Here is a 21,618-nt window from a genome sequence, read left to right as displayed (position 1 = left end):
CCATTACTGATCTGACACATTTTTCATGTGTTTAATTTCCAAAAGTCAAAATTTAAAAATATTCACAAAAGTATTTTATAGATCTTAATATTGAGCCTTGGGACGAAACTTAATTGCGCATAAGCTGGATGTTGCTGGACTGAAAATGGACTTTAAATGGACCTTAACGCTATTTCATAAAGATGGCTCATAGCCTCCATCACATTGATGTATAGATATACAAATGACTAACATACTGAACGAGCCACCACCTTGACATGGTAAAGAATCTTGAAAGCTTTGAAGACATGAGCTTCATTTGATGGGGGCACCATACCAGTCAGGTACTTGGCAAGAGGTGAGATAAAATAAGCTGCTATCTCCAACCCACTGACCAACGTGGTGAAGTATGGACAAACCCCGATTGACAAACCTAAACCTTGGCAATATTGGAGTATGCTCCATGTTGCTTAATAGCTCTAACATCTATATATATAAAAGGGAAATTTGTGATGTGTCTGTTCAAAAAGATTAGCGTACTTCCCGACATGCAACAAACTTGAAATATGCCATGTGGGTACTTTCCAAACTGTACACCATGCAAAAATTATAAAAATATTTTTTTGGGGGGGGGCGCAATAATGCATATATTTGCACAGCAAGTGAGCTGTGACGTTACATCTGTCATGCATGTGACCCGTGTGCGGAAGCGTAACGGAGGGTGCCTGCTGATCGCGGGTAAAGTGAAATGCAAATGTGTTGCAGGTCTAAGGCGTTCTTCGCGCAGCATTGCTTTATTATTTCAGTCGTTTACTGCCGTACGCACCCTGAAAGTTGTGTGTCTGCTGCAAGTGCGTGTATGTGTACCTATGGACGCGCGCGCGTGTGTGTGTGGTGAGCAGTAGTGTAGTAAGCGCGCTGCGCTATGAACCCGGCGACCCGAGTTCGGCTCACGGCCACCACCGGTGACGATTATTTGAACTGGTCCTGGGCCTCCCCTAGGTCGACTCAGCCTCAAACGAGTAACTGGTGTGGTGTGTGAACATCGCCACTGGGGAGACAAAGGCGGCCGGGCGTGGTGAATGCAAGTCCCGGGCGAAGCCGGGTAGTAAAGCTAGTATCTGATGTACACTCTTTAGGCAAATGCATGTGTGTCATACCGCTTTCTTACATAATTACAAATAATTAGTGTGAATTCATATTATGTGGGTCTTTTGGTAAAGTCGCGTAGATAGGTTCAAGAAAATAAAATAAAAAATACGACGTTTCGATCGCAACACAAGCGTTAGTCATCAGGAAGAAAAAAGAGGATATGAATTCCTGCAGTCACGAAAGCTTTTAAGTCAAGAATGAGTGTAAACATTTTTTTGTAATACATTTCATTTGCAGTGTTGTTTTTAATCAAGTGACATCAGGAATCTTTATAAAAGAAAGGCTAAAGGGTTCATGCTTACAGATGTGCTGTCATTTGAATCCCCAGATCATGTGTTCATTGATGTTGCATCCTACTTCTATCTTGATGGAAATGAAGATGTCTCTGGATTTATATCGGCATGGTATGTGAGTTATAAAGACACAACTTTCTGAGTTTATATATTTTTTTTATTTAAAATGCCGTCCAGTTTATAAAGATATTTTAACGTATCTTATTCCATTTTATCGATATTGCAAGATGAAAAATATATATTATGATACACATCAAATCCATCGCTGGATGAAAGGCTCTCCTTGCTGTGTCGGTCATTGAAGATGTTTTCCATACTTCACAATGCTGGGTGGCAGGTGAGAGGGAAGGCAGATTTGGTTGTGATAACATGTACTATTTGTATCCACAATGTTATACCTTGCAAAGTAATTGTGTGAGTTTGGATAGGCTTTCCACAGCTTTAAATATGTTAATGTTTCTCAGTAACATAAAGTGTGTGATGGCATGCAGGTACCAGGGCAAGGCTGTTGAAGGCACAGCAACAGTCACCATACATCCAGAAAATAACCCCGCAGACATCATAACGCAACATATTAATGTAAGTGAATCATAACTGATACATTCATGTAGACCTTTTGAGCATACTGTATTCAGATTATTCTCTACATCTCTCATTATATTATGTTGAGTCGCTGTCTTCAGTGAATTTTTTTAAAGTGTGAATATAGGGTGATTGTGATCTTATAAGGCAAGAATCAAATTACTTCTGGTTTAACTAGATCCATATTCAATTTGCATATCATGGTTGAGATTCGAAGATATTTTTCAACATACAATTAATAACATGCATTAAATACATCCTTTGAGGCACATAACTTTGCTTCAAAGTGGACTTGACACAATTTGCATTTGTAAGAAAAATGCACTGCATCTCAATTTGCACCACGTACCACAAATTTTATAATGTTCCTTTCTACCACTGATGATCAATTTATAAAATTACAGGTTTTACAATATATAATATTCATTTCCACAGCTTCAGAACATAACTACTTATTTCCAACAACAAATTATGCTGCTTCTCAATCTTTCTTAGCATTAATCAATCCTGGCTCACTTAAGTGTAGTGATGCAGATCGGAGACAGTCATACTTGGAGGCACTTCTTTATTTAACAAGCACTATCGGAATATATACACACCCTACGTGAGTGCACACTATTATTATTAAGACCGTCTATTGTCGATGGCACTACTTAGTTAGAACAGTTGGTAGGCAGTCTGACTAACAGCACCCCGGGATGGTGAAGACGGAGACGACGAGGAGATGGTGATAACTTCCAGCAACAGCACCGAGCTCCCGCTTGGGGCCCCCTCTTATACTCCCAGCGTGGCCATGCTCCGCCCCGACTACGCCCCCCTTCTGGAACCTACTAGCGGGTTCCCGGGGCTTCCCAATGGGCCCCTTCTGTGACCTTTCCCCGAGATGTCCCCCTCTCTGTCGTGGCGTGCTGACTTGGGTACTGCCGTACACCGCAGTTACCATTTTCCGCCAGCAGCCAGCGCTATACCACTACATAAGCCTTACCTAACACTTTCTTAAACATCTTTCTTTAAACTACACATACAGGCCTCAACCCATTTGGGAAATACCATTGACAAGCTAGAGCTGTCTGCCGAGTTTGTTTCATATACCCCAGATTTAATTCCTATCGGAATCCTTTGTGTGCAAAAGCAGGTATGGCCAGTTCCATTTGGCTATATTACACCCAATGGTCGAATCTTCCAACCCTTGGCAGGTCAGTTCAATCACACCTCCGGCGACAAAATCTAGCAATGTCATTGCCACAATAACTCTGATATAGGTGAGTTCACACTCAAACTACAGTTCAAATCAAAATGATACTCAATAACTGTTACAATATAATAACCACATCCCAGCTCTCCTAAATAAAACATGCATACGTAAATATGCATAATTTAGATATAGCATTATACAAGGTATAGCACAAGAGGTATCCAGGCACATTGCAAGTGCTGGAACACAAAAGAGAGAGGTCCAATTTTCCATAATCCCTGGCATAGTTGGCAACTGCTGTTCATGCCACAGATATTCTAAGCATGCTCCAAGAATCTACCTGGACTGCTTGTCGCACAGATTAACTATGGATATGTCCTAGAGTGTCCCAACAGTGATGGCTGAGGTATCAGCGACTCCCCTCCAGTGCTCAATCTCTCCCAGGTCCTAACCCAAGTCAATCAATTTAATTATGAGGGGTTGTGTTCACTACATTTCCCTATAAATAAAAAGTCCAAGTTTCTTTATCTGTACTGGTTTTTTCACCCAAATGTAGTTGCTTTTCACGCAAAGTTCACGCAAAGTTCATAAAGGAAGTTCTACAAAAAGAATGAGTTATAGTGGCCCGGATCATCATGAATAAATTATTTAGAAGTATTTGAGGAAGTATGCCCAGAAATATAGTTTGAAATACCCTTCATATTTTAAAACAAGTATTGTACAGTAATCTTCAGCTGCAACAGGATTCAGATGAGTTAAATTTATGTTTCAGTGACTTATTTTAACACACATTGGGAGTGATTTTTTTTCTCAATAGCATTGGTTTAATTCAAGAAACCTTTGGACCAGTTTGGATATTCAGTATCCCATCAGCAGAGTCGGGTTTGCTTAAACCAAGGCTGGCGAACTTCCAGATGTTTATAGTTCGACGCAAAACTGCATAAACACATAACACAAGATAATAATTAGCATCGTTGTGGAGAATATAAATAACAATGAAATACCCAGATAATACGTCTCCTTCATATATCTCTCTCCACATAAAATAAGACTTCGTTGAATAAATAAATAAACTACTCCCTGCTTATGAGACACTGTCGAATCTGGTCCAGAGATATGCAGATGTTAAATCAATGTTGCTGACAAAAATCAGTTCGAGAAGGCTGTGTGGCCAATGGTATGCGTAATAAGTACTTGCATTGTTTGTGGAGGGACAGTCTACTTGTTTAAGCTGTTTATTATATTCTCCACAACCAGCTTGTTTGCCTAGGACGGAAGCTGTAATATTTACGAATATATTGAGCAGAGTATAATTGTATCTTGTGTCAATTTAATGGCAGTGAATATTGCACAAAAGTATGTCATCAAACACTTCACTGCATTTCACTGTAGCACTGTATTAATGGCAGTGATTCTTGCACAAAACGACGTCATAAAACACCTCACTTCACGTCACTGTAGCACTGTATATAACTGACCTTCAATTTGTTCAAATTCACTGCTCTGATACTTTATTCTCTTCTGCTTTTGGTCGCTGGGGTTGAAATAAATTGGAATTCGATACAATATCTGGAAAATCACCGAGAAATGTCTATTTTACCATAATGTAGAAGCATAAATTAGACTTACCGTTTGTCTCAAGTGCTGAAGAAATAAATAAAGACACCACATCCACTTTGTTGCTGCGTAGAATTATGTATTAGATTCACTTGAAATAAAGAAACGTCAAACTTAAAGCGAATTTGCGAAAAATATATATTTTCGCTCGACCTTCTGCGTGAATGTAAAAATCCACCTGCTTATGAATATTAATGACGGAGGGGAGGTGGCGGTGCGGCATGTGGCGTGACGTCACCCGCGATACACACAAACAGACATTCTTGGCTCATTATAGTAGTAATGACACGAACGATTCTATTAGGTTACAATAGTCAAGGGAATGTATCAAGGCAGCAGCCATGGAGTCAACATTGGGGGGGGACAAAATCTTCCAGGGGGTCTAGGGGCCCCCCCTCCAGAAAAAAATCCAAATTTGAAAACAAATTTCCTGCCTAAAATATTAAAAAATTCACTAACACTTGGGATGGACTTTTTTTTTTTACAATAATGTCAAATAGTGTATTGTATTACATTGCTCTGTTTTATTTTTTTTTAATTATTTTTCCTTTTCTTGTTTCATTGTATGTAATGACAGAGATTAGGGATTAAGAAAGTACAACCATAACCACAATCATTTAAACATAAATCTATGCATTGTTACATGAAGATAAGTCCAGATATTGTGGCCAAGGTTGAGCGAATTGTTGTTTTTATTTACATAGCATAGAATTTTATTTTTATATTGTTTATAGCAATATATTGGGAGGGACATTTTGAGCATATTTGAATATATATTATAATTACGGCCTTGGAATGTATGACTAAATTAGGAATTGAAAAATTCTCACTATTATAAGGAACATTTAACTGTTAACCAATATAATTACTGGTGATAAGCCATCCTCTTGAGATGTAAATTCACTCTCTTACAGCTTGTTGGAGATGGATACTTTATGTTTCGTCGCAGTGAGCTTATGAAGATGATTCCTGAGGGTACAGAAGACTTTTATTTTTTGATCTCTGTTCAGATCACTGACAACGCATCAGGTATTTCTGCCTCCTTGGTTTTCAAATGATGACATATGGTTAAATTTCATTAAAGTTCGTAAATTTAGAGCATTCTCTTATATTTGAAAATGTGTATTGTTTTTGTATTAAATAGTGACTCGCAATGCCAGGTGACCAAAGTTTATATTGGAACAAAATTATTCAGCTACAAAAATATACGTATATACTGTAATGAAAATGTTTCTCAGTTAAATATAAAGTATTGTGGATTGCCACTGACAGATGGTACAATAATATAACTTGCATTTATGTAGCATTCTTCTTGCAGAGCATCCTGAGCCCCTTACATTATAATTCATAAAAAAATAAATTGACCAACCAATCGAGCTCCAAAATAAGCTACCTCAAACACACATGTTCTTAAATTAGATGTTTTTTTTTACATTTCTGGTATTACTTGGAATAGAGATCCAGAGCCAGGAAGCAAAACAACTAAAGGCCTTTGATCCTTCTAATCTGCTTGTAGGAACTACCAAGAGGTCAGCATTCAATGATCTCAAGGTCCAACTTGAGACAAAATGTATCAGCAGTCCCTGTAAAAGTAAAGGCCCACTACCGTGTATGCATGTATGTGCAGGGGAAGGAATACAAACTAAACACAAAACGCAGTTATAAAGAAATTAGTTTTTGATCTAGATTTAAAAGTCCATAGCTCCAGTGGATTCCTAATATCGGAAGGAAGTGCGTTCCAAACAGCCGCAGAAGCGCATCTGAAAGCGCGAGATGCAGTGACCATCTTTGTTTGATGGTTAGCCAAAAGCCGCTTCGAGGATGACCGAAGTTCGTGTGATGGTTTATGCTACTTGACGAGATCAGCAAGGTATTATGGTTCATTTGTGGAAAACACTTTGTGTGTAATGAGCACGACCTTATAAAATGAGTGCGACCATAGTGGGCCTTATACGTGCAAGATATTGTTGATGGTTGCTCCATGTTTTTATTTGTGAAGTTTGACAGTTTTTTCATTTTTTTTCATTTTGTGTGACAGCCTTTTTTAGCGAGCATTCGTAGTTTAATTCTATAATTTGTAAATAATTATACGTCATTTGAAAGCTATGTTATTAATGAAAAAAGCTGAAATGAAAAAACAGTTCTAAATATATACATGATTTATTTGGATCAATTGCACCTTTATCATAAACATTAAATTGCTATCTCCCTCCTAGCTCTTCTGAATATATCTTTCTCCTATGGTTTCTATCTGAACCAAACTTTCCTCTATCCACTATAGCCCATATCAATACATCTCATATATTTCTCGTTTATTTGATCTCATTTGAATGTATAATATCTCATCTGTTTTATGCTGTAACTTGTCTTTAAGAATGCAACCCTCTCCTAACATCTCTCATATATCATTGGAGTGCACATCCGAATATCACCCTTACATCTTCTCTGAATTAATCTCTTAATGTATGTTATGTTACGTCTAATTGCATGTATATCCTATCATATCTCTTTTATCTGAATGCATCACTTTTCATCTCTTGTTTCTCATCACAAAGCATCTCTCCTGTCATATCTTAGATCACATGAGAACGTATTCACCTTGTCTCAAGATTTTTGTATCACTACAATCCATCTGTATCTCTTGCATCGCTCTCTATATCTGTATCTTGTCTGTATCTTTTTCTCATATCACCACTTTCTGCATATTGCTTCTCTCACAACTTTTCTACCCTGTTTGAATTTCTCTTTCATTTCACGACATTACCGTATTTGTTTTATCTGCATCTGCATTATCTCATTTTGCTAAATAACTTTATTTTGATTCTTCTATGTCATTTAAATTTCATGTTTGGATTTGGCTGGATACTTAATTATGTGTTTGGTATTTGACAGTACTGTATAGTAAAGAGTGCTGTGTGGTATCATCCCTATTTTCAAATTAATTTAAATATATGTTCAATAAAGGGATTATGATATAGTAGTTGTCCTGGCACCATGTGTGTTAAATGTTGCAATTGTCTTTTGATTTTTTAGGCAGGAGATTTGAGAGCAACCACTGGATTTACTTTCTAAAGAACAGAGCATATATTTATTTTTATTGGAATTGGAGGTTCATTCCTGGTATGGACTTTACAGACAAGGTAAGTTTTCAAATACAAAACATTGTTTATATTACTATGTATTTTGTTTTTAGGGGCCGTCCATAAATGACATCACGCACCTAGCGGGGGGTCAGACATTTGTGACGATGTGTGACGAGGGGGGGGGGATTTAAGAAATGTGACGTCACATCAAATTGCACAACTTTGAATAAATATAGACAACACGTTCTACTTAATTAAATATACTTGTAATAAATGTTTTATCCTACAACATCAGAGTGTAAAATGTAAATTCGTGTTCCATAACTTTTTTGTCCATGCTTTTACTCACTTATTAGGAGTGATCGTAAATAATCGTCACTGCTATAACGACAGTAAATAAATTAGAAAATTGGAAGTGTGACTTCTGACACCTATAGTACTTTGCCGACACAGCCGAATAAATAAAGTTGTCATGTGAACAAACTTGCCAGTTTTTATTGCTTCCAACACATCGGTTGAACTATTTTAAAGTGTACAGGTAGTCCCCGACTTACGATGGTCCGACTTACGATATTTCGATCTTACGATGGCGATATGACAAGATTGTTAAATATTTAACATTTCGCGCGGCAGGCAAACGCAGCAGCGTACGAGGTACGATACTGTATGTTGGTACGCTGCCGAGATGTACTGTACGCATATAGTTTATACAGTACGGTACTGTTAATTGCTCTGTTTTGCTAAATTATCACCATTCTTTAAGACTCCTGGGTAGGCGAGGCCATTTTCGACTTACGATGGGGTCATCGTAACGCATCTCCATCGTAAGTCGGGGACTACCTGTATATGGTTTGCCGTCCAGCATAAAAGTGTGCAGTGCAATAGAAATGTGCGTGTTTGTTCACGTGAGAACTTTATTCAGTCGGCTGTGTCGGGTAGAAGAGGGTGTATGACACAACATTGGCATTGTACTAACACGACATGACCAACACATCTATTATGAATCGTAAAAGTCTATGTGTAAAAACATATATAAATGCATACTGTATTTGTTTATAGATCTACATTTACAAATATGATGGGCTGCCATTGACTGCTGAGGAACTGGAGACCAAGCTCATCGTGTTGGTTACACAATACAACTTGTCTGATGCAATGATGAACCCTTCTGATCTCCAAGATAAAACCGAATACTTGCTTCAGACTGAATTAACTTACACAGTACCACCCAACGGAATTGTCCACATACATGTACCAACCTCCCACGAAGCAAACCACCTGACTATTGAGGTATTCGCCTACAATCTTCACAAGCACGCTCACCAAGCACGGTTGTATTTCTCAGAATCATGTTCTCATATTAATGTTCTGTGATGTGTTTTTTGTACTAGTCTTATATTTTCTGTGTCTAAATGCAGAGAGCTTGTGTCTGTGTTTTTTTGTTGTTGCAAAGGTGCACTTTGGTGCAGCCATGAATTCCATGTCAGTGTGGGCAGAGGAACATTTTCAAAATTATTCCATCATTCAGGTCAGAGCTGATGAAACAAGCGTCACGGTAAGTAGTGCATCATTCGCAAAATCCTCCCCACATTCAGTCAAGCAGCCATGGCCCCATTAGTGCAATGCTGTGATGATGCTTTTAGAAACACTAAAAACGAATTGTCATTATTTCTCAAATTTGTGGTTCTGTCTTGGCAAAAATCTAGCCTAAAGCTATTTTAGTTTTTGGCCAAGACAATCTGTTTCATAAAGACTGCCCTGCTATCACAAAGCAATTGCAAGATCTGGATTTTGTTCTGATAAATAATATTCTGCTATCATTCTCAAGTCTCAACTCACAATACAGACAAAAGCTGGGGCTACTTGAGTGAGCATCGTAGTGGGTTGGGCTACCCGAGTAGTGGGTGGAGCTACCTTCTTAGTGGGTGGAGCTACCTGGGTAGTGGGTGGGGCTACCTGGATAGTAGGTGAGGCTATCTAGATAGTGGGTGGAGCTACCTGGGAAGTGGGTGGAGCTACCTGGGAAATGGACGGGGCTACCTGGATGATGGGCGGGGCTACCTGGGTAGTGGGTGGGGCTTCCTGAGAAGTGGACAGCGAGTAGAGGGGTAGATGGAACCAATGAGCAGCTGACGAATGTGTTGAATCTTTTTGAAGCATACATGTCAGTTATAAGGCCGATTTTCATCTTTAATAGAGCACAATTAAACATTGGTTGCCTGTGAGACACATGCGTGTACTGTATCTTGACTTAAAGCTTTCGTAACTGCAATACTTCATATTTGTTGGGTCTTTTGGTAAAGTCACGTCGATAGGTTCAAAGAAAATAACAAAAACTACGACGTTTCAATCGCAACACAAGCGGTCGTCATCAGGAAAATAGGGTTAGCCTCTAAAGGCAAACTGTTTATAAAGGTTTAAAATGGGCGTAGCCCAAGTGTCAGCAGCATGGGCGGGGCATCGAATGTTAATGTAAATGATGGGCAACGACCGCGAAGGTGGTGGGTTTTCACCAATAAAAGGGCTGCCAGGTAAAAATGTGCATGTTAATGTAAGATCGGAGAGCGGCCTCCACGGCGAGCACGCTGAGGTGGCAATGTTAATGTGAGACATAAGCATGTTAATGTGAGAGATTACCATGTTAATGTGAGAGATTAGCATGTTAATGGGAGGTCGGTGAGCCGCCGCCACGTCGAGGTCGGCGCGCGGAGGTGGCTATGTTGGTGTGAGAAATGTAACCTGTTAATGTAAAATCGGATAGCCGAAAATAACAACTAACATCGGAAGATGGCAGGATGGGAACATCACAGCCAGTTATGACTTAAACTGGTTGATAACGTCCTTCCAATGATTGCTAAGTTCGTACCCATCTTCTCGGTTGAAATTGTGTCTGTGTCTGTATATATGGATGGCTTCATGAACGAATATTTGTTGATAGCCAGTGGGTTTGCAAAGCACCTTCGTCTTAGTGAACCTATCTATGCGACTTTACCGAAAGACCCAACGAATATGCGTGTACTGTACTTTAGTTTTATTGTATGATATATTTTAATATCATTTTATTTTGTATTGCATGAGGAACTGTTGGAATGTTTGCTGTGTATCCTCAGGTTGGAAGCCCTGTCACCTTTACAGTACAGAGTACAGACAGCAGCATTTCTGAAGTGTCTTACCAGGTAACATTTTTTACATTTTTACATGACAGCTGTAATATCACCTCGTAGAAATTAACATTGGCACTGTGATACAAAATATAGATCACTTCGGGCCAACAAAATGTTGTTTAGATGACCTACTGCTGTTGGATGCTTCAGTACATAAACACTTAATTGTAGCTTATAAACACATATAGTGTACCAGTTTGTTGAATTCTTGTTGGCTTTTGACATTTGCAACTAGCACCTATTTATGATGGACATCATTAAAATGACAGGCCAATTATACCTAAAACATGAACCAAAGATAAAAGGCATGATGCACGTGTCTATTTAAACCTATGTAAGCCTCTGTTTGTGAATTAAGCCTAAAATTGCCATGTGCTTGCGTGCGTACACCCATTGCCATCGAGGCATTGAGAGGCATTTTAATGCAACAGTAAAATGACAAAGGGCTGCACTTTTTTTCATATATTTCTCTGGTGGAGAGGCATTAATATGCCTTGTGAGATGTATGCCCCACATCACCAGATCTTCATACCTAACTTTGATGATGGACTTTTTCCACCGTGACTTTTTGACGTGACAAGTTCAATGCCATAAAAAAAGGTGTCAGTTTTGTTTCCAGATAAAAGGGTAAAAAACCAATTGTCATATTTTGCTACTGGCAAAGGAGGTTCCAATGAAGTTCAATGCCGTTTAGCCCATGTTCCCTAAAATGGCAAGAGTCACCTTAGTGGATCTCTTGTGGATATGCTCCGTATGCGTTAAACTGGAGAAATGCTTAGGGCTTAGCAGGGCAACATATTCAGATATTCCAGAATTCCAACACGGCAAATTAATCATACCTAACCACTTTATATCAACGTTGAAAATGATAAGCTGATTGAAATAAACAGGAGTCATGAATCTAGATTTGAAGTTTTCATGACTGCAGGGATCCATACTCTTTGGTTCTTTCGGTAAAGTCACATAGGTATAAAATAAATTAAATCACGACGTTTCGGGCGCAACACAAGCGTCCATCATCAGGTGGGACAACCACAGCAAGAAACAATTGCTGAAGTGGGCAACAGGGCTCCCGTGACAAGAGGCTATGTAGGTAAGAGAGGGGGGGAGGAGCCAGGGAGGAGAGATAGAGAGGGGGGTGTGGGGTAGGTGGAGTGGAGTCTTTGCTAGAAGGATTAGGAAACGAGCAAGAACAAAATGCCGGAGGGGGGGTGGGGGAGAAGTGGGCGGGGCTAGGAGTGGGAAGCTGAAGTAGCTAGAGATGCGGAAATGAAGGCAACACCATGAAGCAGTTAAGGTTTTACCTGGTTAATAACATCCTTCCAATGATTGCTCAATTTGTATCCATCTTCTCGGTTGAAGTTATGTCTATGTTTATATATCTGGATGGCTTCATGAACAAACCTTTGATCGTAGCCCGGCGGTTTTCAGAGTACCTTGGTCTCGGAAAAAACAATATCATGAGAGCCCACAGCGTTATAGCAATGGTCAGCCACGGCGGAGGTATTCGTTCCGCCGTGTTTCAGATCTGACTTGTGCTCACGAACACGGTCCGAGATATGTCGTTTCCCCAATGTAACACCCCCCACAGGTGCAACTTAGTTTGTAGACTCCACGATATTGCATGTCAGGAATGACATCCTTGACAGATGGGATTAGATCACGGATTTTTTGTACTGTACTGAATCGGACCTTCAGTACAGTACACAAAATCACCAATGACTGCACCAAACTCGTGAATACATTTGCTTTTGCGCTTAATTAAAAAAAGCTGCATGAAACAGGGGTCCCCGACCGATACCGGTCCGTGGCCTGTTAGGAATTGGGCCGCACAGCATTAGATGAGCGGTGAGTCCGCACGTGGCCTGCCCATTATTTTATTTACCACTTCCGTCCGCGCCTATTTCCCGCACTGCGCACTTGTCTCAGTCACAGTTTTGGTAAGCCCACAAGCTGCTAACCCCTAGCCACAATGAGTAAAAAACAAACGTCGCTGGAGAGCTTCTTTGAAAAGGGGGAAAGATCCAATGATGAACACCCCCTGGTCCGTGAAAAAATTGCCTTCCACGAAACTGGTTTCTGGTGCCAAAAAGATTGGGGACCACTTTTCTGAAAGGATTCTTCATCTGACAGCACAATTGTAATTGTGTGGGGGGGGGGAATACCAACATATCTATAACAATGAACACGTGTTTTAAGAGCATCTCAGGGGTGACCAAGTGAAGAATTATGAAAAGAATAATGACGGATCTTTCCCACAGGTGGCGGCAATGGGCAATGTGTTGGAAGTTGGAGTTGCTCGCTTGCCACAATTCTCGCTGACGCCCTCAGACGCCTGGGGACCTGCTACCTACGTCATAGCCTACTATGGAACAGATGATGGGTACATCATCAATGACGGTGTAGAGCTGATGGTTCAGGAGTTCGTGAATATGGTGAGGCCAAGCACTGCTGGAGAGTAAAGCTGGGATGAGCTGAATAATAATTGTAAACAACTACTTTTTCATGTGGTCGATTAGTAGGGCTGCATTAAAAATGGCTCCCAAAAGGTGGAAAACCCCTGGCAAGCGAGAGCTCGCGTGATGCGGCTAATGATGTCGATGATGTCACTAAGCCCTATCCTTTACTTCCCATCCAGTAGCACAGGTGACTAAAGAGGCGATCTTTTTTTCTAGCTTTTTTTTCTAGCTATTTCCATGCTATCCGATTAGTCGAGTAATTGAATTGATAATGGATGGTGTTATCTGTTAAATGGTTAGACAGCCCAGCTCTACTGGAGAAGGCTGTCTTACTTGTGACACACACAGGAGGTGAGTGAGTGCATACTGTGCATTTTCCCTGTGGTGGATACATTATGCTGTGACCCTTTCACAGGTCGATGTAAAATGGAGCACACAGTCAGCTGTGCCTGGTGAAAACGTGAACCTGGAGGTCACGGCCACAGACCCCGAGTCATTTGTTGGTGTGGTTGCCTTCCAATCTTATTACTTTGGACGAGGCATGAATATGATCTCTGATATCCTGGTAAGATTTCGACCCAACACGATTTATCAACCTTAATAAATGAACCTGCGTGTCATAAATCTGAGCAGACTTATGAGATTCACCGAAGGTGGTGCTCATTAATAGAGGTGTGTAATGATGGATAAACTCATCAATTAAAGTTATGTTTGTATGCTCATGATGCATGCATCATATTGTACTTTTGGGAAGCAATCATTTATGATGTATGTTAATTTTATTCAAACGATATCCTGAAGTTATATTTAGAGAAGGATAATTGACTAAAACTATTATTAACTCTTGAAACAGAACATTTAGGTATGTAAGATGTTTGTGAAATCCAAACAGCAGTCGTTGGTGGTGCGAACTTAATTTTAAATGAATTTCTTCCACAGTCTGCATCTGCTTTGGACTCGAATCCTAAATGGTGGCATGAAAACATGTTTTCGGTAATACAACACTCCCACTGGCTTCTGTACTCTCTGAAATAATGCATTAATATTCGTGAGTGTTCATGACGTATTGACACAGTACAGTTGTACAGTTGTGTCGCCTAGACTAGCATTAATGAGATTCTGCATTTAGCAAAATCCATTACTAGTACTGTAATTACAAATAATTGATACAAGGTTATTAATGTGTTCCACAGGCTGCTGGACTGAATTATGCTACCAATGGACAAATAAAATATTGGGGTGAGTGAAAATATTAGTTTTAGGGTGTGAGTGTTCACTCATTTGCATCTGAGCTAAGATAATCAAATTCACTATAAATGGAATCCAATTATCTTCCAGGATGTCATGACAATGTAGGCTTGTGGCTTGAATCCAGGTGTTATACGATTCAAGTTTAGTACCCTGATTTGGGTATTGGCCTCAGCTGCCAAGTTACCTTTAAAAAATCATGCTTTTGTACCAGCTAGCTATGTTAAAATACTGAAGAGGAGCATCTCGTAGTGACAAGTTAATACATCTTTCATAAATTAAACCTCATGAATTGATACACAGTGCTTTTTCCTGTTGCACATTTAATTATTGTTGGATTTTCAAAATTTAAATGGAACTTTAATAAGTTGAAAGATTGGAATCAATACAATTGTCCAATTGATAGATTTCATCCTGGTAAGATGGCAAACTGCAGCACTGGTGCATCACCTAAAAACACACTGTGAGAAAGGCAAGAGGATACCACCTCAAACCTCCTTTCCTAGGTATGGCTTAAGGACCTGAGGATAGAGTATTGCATTGTGAGGCAAGGAATAGGAGTGGCACCATCGAGTATGAAGTGAGCCTGAGCCATGGACTTGCCAATGGGCAGATAACGTGAGAGTCAAGCTTGTGTGAATCTGTTTTGGTGAACTGCTCGTCGTTACAGGCAAGGACCCTCTGTTTCGGATCCTAATTCGACACAGTAATAATATACGTAACTGAAAATAACCATTGTGGTATTTGTGGAGACTATAAATAACAATGTCTCCTTAATTTATCCACATTAAAAAAGTATATCTTGCAGGGCCCATCAGTCTTAGAGACAGATCTTTTTGAGAGACAAATACTTGAAGGAGACATTGTTGATCTATTTTGTTGTTTATTTTCTCCACAATTACACTCATAATTAACTTGAGAGACAGGATAGATTGCAAGTCTTTTGCATTGTGGTGATACGTACTCAAAATTCAGGGCCCAGTTGGGAAACTGAGAATGTATTCATCCCCACGGCTTAGATGGTGACTGCAGCATTCCCTTTTGCAAACACCTTGATAGCTGTGCTGTGCATTTCCAAACTATCATATTTCTTTTCTACTTTCGACTGCTAATGACCCTAAATTTGTGACGAGCTCAACACCTAAAATTTAGCAAATACAGTGAGCACGTTTGAACATACAATAATAAATATGCTTGTGATTTTTTTTTTATTCTGTATAACACTCATTTTAAACCCTTCAGACAGCAAAAAGGCAAATAAAGATCACTCAAGAAAATTAGAAAAGGATCGTATGCGCAAATCCAACGGAGGGCTCCCAGAGGCCTGGGTTTGGCAGCCTGGTGTAAAAGGGTACGTACACATTTTTATGGCCTATCTTATCACATCATAGGACCTCCCTTGCCAGTATCAAAATAATAAGTACAATAAAACAGTTGTGTTAAGATGTTAAAACACTAAACTGAAACCTTTTGCAAGGAATCATGTCTGCATTAACCACATATACTTGTGGTGAACATGCAAACAAAAAACAGACTTGATTCCTTGTACAATAATTTTAATATTCTGTGAGTTTCATAAAAACTGCCAACAAATATTACTGTAACTTGAATTTTATATTAATACCTTAATTACGGTAGATTTTTGTAGCAATTAAAATATGTTTTTATGATTGGTTCACCAATTGTATCCCAAGTGGGCTATTCAAATCTCCGTGTATATCAAAGATTTAAAATCAGTTCCAAATACTACATATATGTAATGCGGGCGTAAACGACCTCCCGGATGTGACGTCACGGGGGGAGGAGTTACGTCACGTGGGGGAGAGGGTTCAAGTCTAAAAGGGGAGAAACCGGAAGAGAAAGGGGAGTTGTTGGAGACTGGGATAGAGTTAGGCCACGCAGGGCGGAGGTTGGTGGGGTGGCGAGATCGCCACACACACAGAGTAAGGCTCGGCACCATCGGCCAGTGGTGACCGACCCCGGAGAAGCGGGGAGCAGCGGTGAGGCTGCAGTGAGGGCAGCCGGGGGGGCTGCACAAGGAGATCAGCAGCGGGACTGCTACGGAACAGAGAGAGGCTACGGGAGCGACGGCAGCCTCGGGCTGCCAAGCGGAGAGTCTCTGGAAGAGAGCCGTGTGGGAAAAGTATACGAACCCGAATAAAGGACACCAAGACAGACACAGTGGTCGAGTCCTTTATTACATATATACTGAGTCATATCTATGAATAATTTAAAAATATATCAACAGGAATATATATTTTTTATTTCATGTTGACATTAGAGTCTGTAATGATCGATGCATAACAATGTATGTCTATCAAATAGGTCCTCAGAGATGATCTCTATAAAACTAAGTCTCAATCGGTTTTATAAAACATGATTAGTATAATGCACTCATTTGTGATCAGGCTAAGATCATAAAACTCGCTATACACACTATCTTATGGGAACCCAGAATTTGATATAGGTTCACAGAAGTTCTGGCTCATATCAGGTCCCTTCAAACTAATGCACCTATGTGTTACCTGGAGACGAATTAATAAAATGGTGCTTTATTCTGATTTCAATGTGAAGGAAATAATGGGATTCACAGCTTGAAATAATTGCACCCTTTTGTTTTAAAGACCAAACAAGAAGACGACATTCACAGCCGTTGTTCCAAAAGTCAATTCCCGCTGGATGGGCATTGCCTTTTCCGTGTCTAAAACAAGTGGAGTCACTTACGCTTTCACCAGAACGCAGGTACATGAATGTCTAAACAGAATTAATTATATTGGGTTGTTCTACAGAATGTTCATAACAAAACCACTCTTCTCAAGTATTTGAGGGTTTTGAAATTAACCAAAAACAGTGTTGTAGCTTACTGCAGTAGATGTTGGAGGCATTGGTAGAATCTTGAGGATATGGGCCATGTGTTTTCCCTTCGAGGTATGATTTTCTGTCTGTTCCTGCTTCTCCTTGTGGCCAATCACGCTTTCACTCTCTCTTCTTGCCCCCTTCACTGGAACAAACTTCCCCTCCACATCCAGCGGTCACCTCCGCTCACTAGTTTCCACTCCTCACTCTAAACTCACTTCTTTTCCCTCGCTCACCCCACGACCCCCTTAATCTCCTCCTCATAACCACCACCGTTACTTTTCCCTATTCATATTCACATGATACGGCTAACACTCATTCCCCTTCATTCCATCCATTCATCATCATTTACTGTCATAAATGTTGCTTTAACCGCATTCACGCATCACAGATTCTTCACCCATTGCTTCCTCTCATCCATTTTATTCACCTCTTCACCATTCCATTAATACGTTGCACCGCTGTTAATTCCCTATGAAGCACCTTGGTTAAGGCGCCATGTAAGATAAGATTGGAGTCGACCAACAGCATTCTCAGGTGACAGATTTAGGAAGACCACAAAAAGGAAAGAGCAGTCATCGGGTGAATTGAAACAACGTGGGAGGGTTTCAAATGTCGATGAGGTGAAGATCAAACATCTGATTTAAGATGATGAAATGTCTATATAGAGGATATGAATATGTGTGATGAGAAGACAATATTTCAGGGTGCAGAAAAAAAGTGCTGCTTGGAGAAATATAAATTAGGTTTGAGGAAAAGAACAAGTGAAGTGTGATTTATGGCAACAATATTTAGTATGAAAAGGGATGGCTTCCATTATAGTATGAGATCATATAGAAGGAATGTATGGCTATTGAAAAGAATAGACTAATTATACTCTTATTATTTTAAAGAAAATATTCCAAATGGAACCAATAATGTGACATTCATACAGAATGGAGAGCAAATTGAAGTAAATTGAGTTGATAGGGATAGAGGACCTAACTTGCGTGTTGACAGAAAGGAATTTCCACAAACATTTGGGTTAGAATGACGAAATTGCCACTACAGACCACGAGAGATTCTGAGCCAATTAATTCAGGTAATCAGCACTGAAAGGGGAGATTTCACAGAGGAGGAGGAGGGGGTAGAAGTGAGTTGTTGACGATCTGAGGAGATAGAGGAATCAAAACAGAACAAAGCCAGACACAAAACAACCACTTTATATATTGTCAACAATTGATAGTGCATGTTACTACATTTTTTTTGTTAACACCACCAATGTTTCTTGTCGCAGTTTGAAGTGTCTTCTCCACTGCATGTTGCCATAAATGTTCCCAATGTTGCCATTCTTGACGAAGAGTTCATTGTGGAGGTGAAAGTCTTCAACAAGCAACCGGAGATTATCAAGGTAACAGAGGCACCTGCTATATTCCAAACATTGGGGGAATTTAACCCTTTCCATTTTAGTTAAACTTGGTGTGCAGTTTAATCTGAAATCTACTGATTCTGAAGAAAAGGTTTTTTTATTTCAGTCTAAAATAAAATTCGATTTTGTTGAGGTGTTTTTGTTTGTCAATTGTTTTCTAGGTCCTGGCAACGTTGCATGCCAGTGAGACTCACTTCAAAGTTCTTTATCAAACCGATGGGAAGTCTCCATACAAACGTTTTCTGAACGTGCCCAAAAAGGAGTCTGGCACTGTGTCTTTCCCCGTGTCTCTCCTGGTTGCTGGTGAATTCTGTTTCACCGTGGTGGTGTCACACAATAATATCAATTACACTGTGGTGGGATGCACCTTGGGGAAGGTAAGTCTGTGCCCCTTGTCACGCACTTCTGAGACGTGACCACGTGCGTTGTTGCAGGGATTGTGCCTGCATCTTTTTTTTGAATCAGCCGTTAGGGATGACTGCTGAAATGAGGGCTCCATCTAAAGATATAGCGTAATGATTTACTTACATTGACCACTACAAATGTGGTGGAATAATGTTTAACTTTGTATCCACACTGAGCATTCACATTTATTCAAGCTTCAACTGAGCTTAATTGGATGATTAGATGGATGAAAAAGGAGGACATACATCTGCTACTCTATATGGAATGTCCCAAGCAGAGCCAGATTAATGGTTGTATGGTCCTTTGTATAGGGAAGCAGTAATGCAATTCTTGCAATATTTGATTGGTGTGGACCTGTATAAACATTTCTTCATTACAAGGGCAGATATTTATCATGAAATGATTCGCCCCACACATGATTAGATCAATTTCCATGATTCGTTTCAATAATTATTTTGTGCTCAACTTTATCATCTAATATCATTGTTTCACATTTGTACCTGTCCCATTTAATCTCGTAACCTAATACCCCTTTTTGCATATAATGTGCATATTGCCTGTATCAATTGATTATTTTACACATGTTTAGATGCATACTCTTTGGTTCTTTCGGTAAAGTCACGTAGGTAGAAAAATAAAATAAAATGAGATTCCTGCAGTAACGAAAGCTTCAAATCAAGAATGTTTTTAGATGTGTGTATCTTTTGAGTGGAAGAATTATTTTTAGTTGATGATTTTCTTGTATTGCGAGTAAATACCTTCCCAGGACCACATCGCTTGCAACGTTCTCCACTGTAGTCAATCTGGTATCATCACACCAGGTCACAGTATAGAGGTAAACTGCGTATAATTGCAGCTTGAGATAGCAAACCTTAAGTTCACGCATGATGTTGATTTGTATTATTTTATTGCTGCTGTGATATCGCGGAACAATGATACATATTAACATATAAGATCCACAATAATTGTTTTTCTAAGATCATAACATCATGCTTACCCTGCAAATTAAAAACAAAAAAAATTCCTGACCCAATATTCATGAAATAACGAACTAAATACTACGTGTTATGAAGTTAATTAATTTAACGTTTAGCGAATTTGGGCCATGGAGATTTTATTTCATAATTTCTTAGTGTATATAATTGTCATTATTTGGAGTGTAACTGAGAGCATGTGAGTTAAACAATGTTATAGATTGTGAAGGCACAATGATTAGAAGTATTGCGACAGTCTTACATGTTGAATGAAATGCATTTGAATCACTGTCAAGCAATATTTTTATTTGTACTAAAGCACAAGAAGAAGAAGAGAATAAAAATGTGAATAAGTTATTGCAAAGTTATATTGCACTGATATAATTTGTACTCGAATTGTAGATGTTTTGGGTTTACTCTCCAACACACCGGTGTGCTGAACTAGTAATGAATTGACATGTTTTGTTTACATGACAACCCTTACTCATTGGCCGTGTCGGGTGGTGGTAGGTTTAACGACACATTTATATATACGCAATCTAACCCACACACCTCTATTATGGATGATATCACGATCATTTTCATGCTGTGAAATTTAATTTGTCATGTCATATGTCGTAAAGAGATAATATTGGGGCAACTCGAATAATCGTGTGCTGCTGTGGAGATAAAGGTTTGATCCGTTAATGTGTTTGTTTTGCGAATGATAATTGCAATTAGCTTGTGTGTGGATATTCTCTCTTCTGCCCAATATAGCATTCAGGTTTTCCGCAATCTTACTCAGAAAGCGCCATGCTCAAATTGTCACCAGAAGAAGTCACAAAAACGTTCATTTTCAACTTCCCACCCAACGTCGTCAAGGGAAGCAGTTCAGCTTCCTTTTACATCTACGGTATCTCTCTGCTTTGAGTCTCACCTTCTCCCACAGCATTCAAGTTAATGAAATGGAGCCCATTGGTGGTGCTTATAACCTAGCTGCCTTAAAACCATTGCTAGAATACGTTTTTTTATGTTGCAGATAGATGCATCTAATCACTGATGCAGCTTAAGGTTGAACTACATTTATAGCACGGCCAAGTAAATACATGAATAAGAAAAGTAATAAGAAAACACAACCGTCATAGACCACTACACTTAAGACAATTGGTAGCTTCAGGAACTAATAAAATACCACCTACAATGATAACCGTGAAGGTATAGAAT

The 21,618-nt window shown here is 39.4% G+C and overlaps 1 protein-coding gene across 2 annotated transcripts in view; it reads left to right on the top strand.

Annotated features, from left to right (window-relative positions):
* LOC144731294 (CD109 antigen-like) overlaps window positions 1-21,618 on the top strand; it is a 48,477-nt gene that overhangs the window by 13,291 nt on the left and 13,568 nt on the right. For both annotated transcript variants that reach the window (XM_078612348.1, XM_078612347.1), the window contains 16 exons: window positions 1,460-1,535; window positions 1,916-2,003; window positions 5,733-5,847; window positions 7,852-7,958; window positions 8,961-9,191; window positions 9,355-9,456; window positions 11,012-11,077; window positions 13,327-13,500; window positions 13,940-14,089; window positions 14,464-14,517; window positions 14,718-14,763; window positions 16,015-16,123; window positions 17,397-17,514; window positions 18,905-19,018; window positions 19,198-19,413; window positions 21,172-21,307. In XM_078612348.1, coding sequence (XP_078468474.1) covers window positions 1,460-1,535; window positions 1,916-2,003; window positions 5,733-5,847; window positions 7,852-7,958; window positions 8,961-9,191; window positions 9,355-9,456; window positions 11,012-11,077; window positions 13,327-13,500; window positions 13,940-14,089; window positions 14,464-14,517; window positions 14,718-14,763; window positions 16,015-16,123; window positions 17,397-17,514; window positions 18,905-19,018; window positions 19,198-19,413; window positions 21,172-21,307 — 1,902 coding nt within the window. The remainder of the gene's footprint in view (window positions 1-1,459; window positions 1,536-1,915; window positions 2,004-5,732; window positions 5,848-7,851; window positions 7,959-8,960; window positions 9,192-9,354; window positions 9,457-11,011; window positions 11,078-13,326; window positions 13,501-13,939; window positions 14,090-14,463; window positions 14,518-14,717; window positions 14,764-16,014; window positions 16,124-17,396; window positions 17,515-18,904; window positions 19,019-19,197; window positions 19,414-21,171; window positions 21,308-21,618) is intronic.

The sequence above is a fragment of the Lampetra planeri genome, chromosome 38 (assembly GCF_965212315.1).
Source record: "Lampetra planeri chromosome 38, kcLamPlan1.2.h2, whole genome shotgun sequence".
Taxonomy (NCBI): domain Eukaryota; kingdom Metazoa; phylum Chordata; class Hyperoartia; order Petromyzontiformes; family Petromyzontidae; genus Lampetra; species Lampetra planeri.
This window is presented reverse-complemented; position numbering and strand designations above follow the sequence as displayed.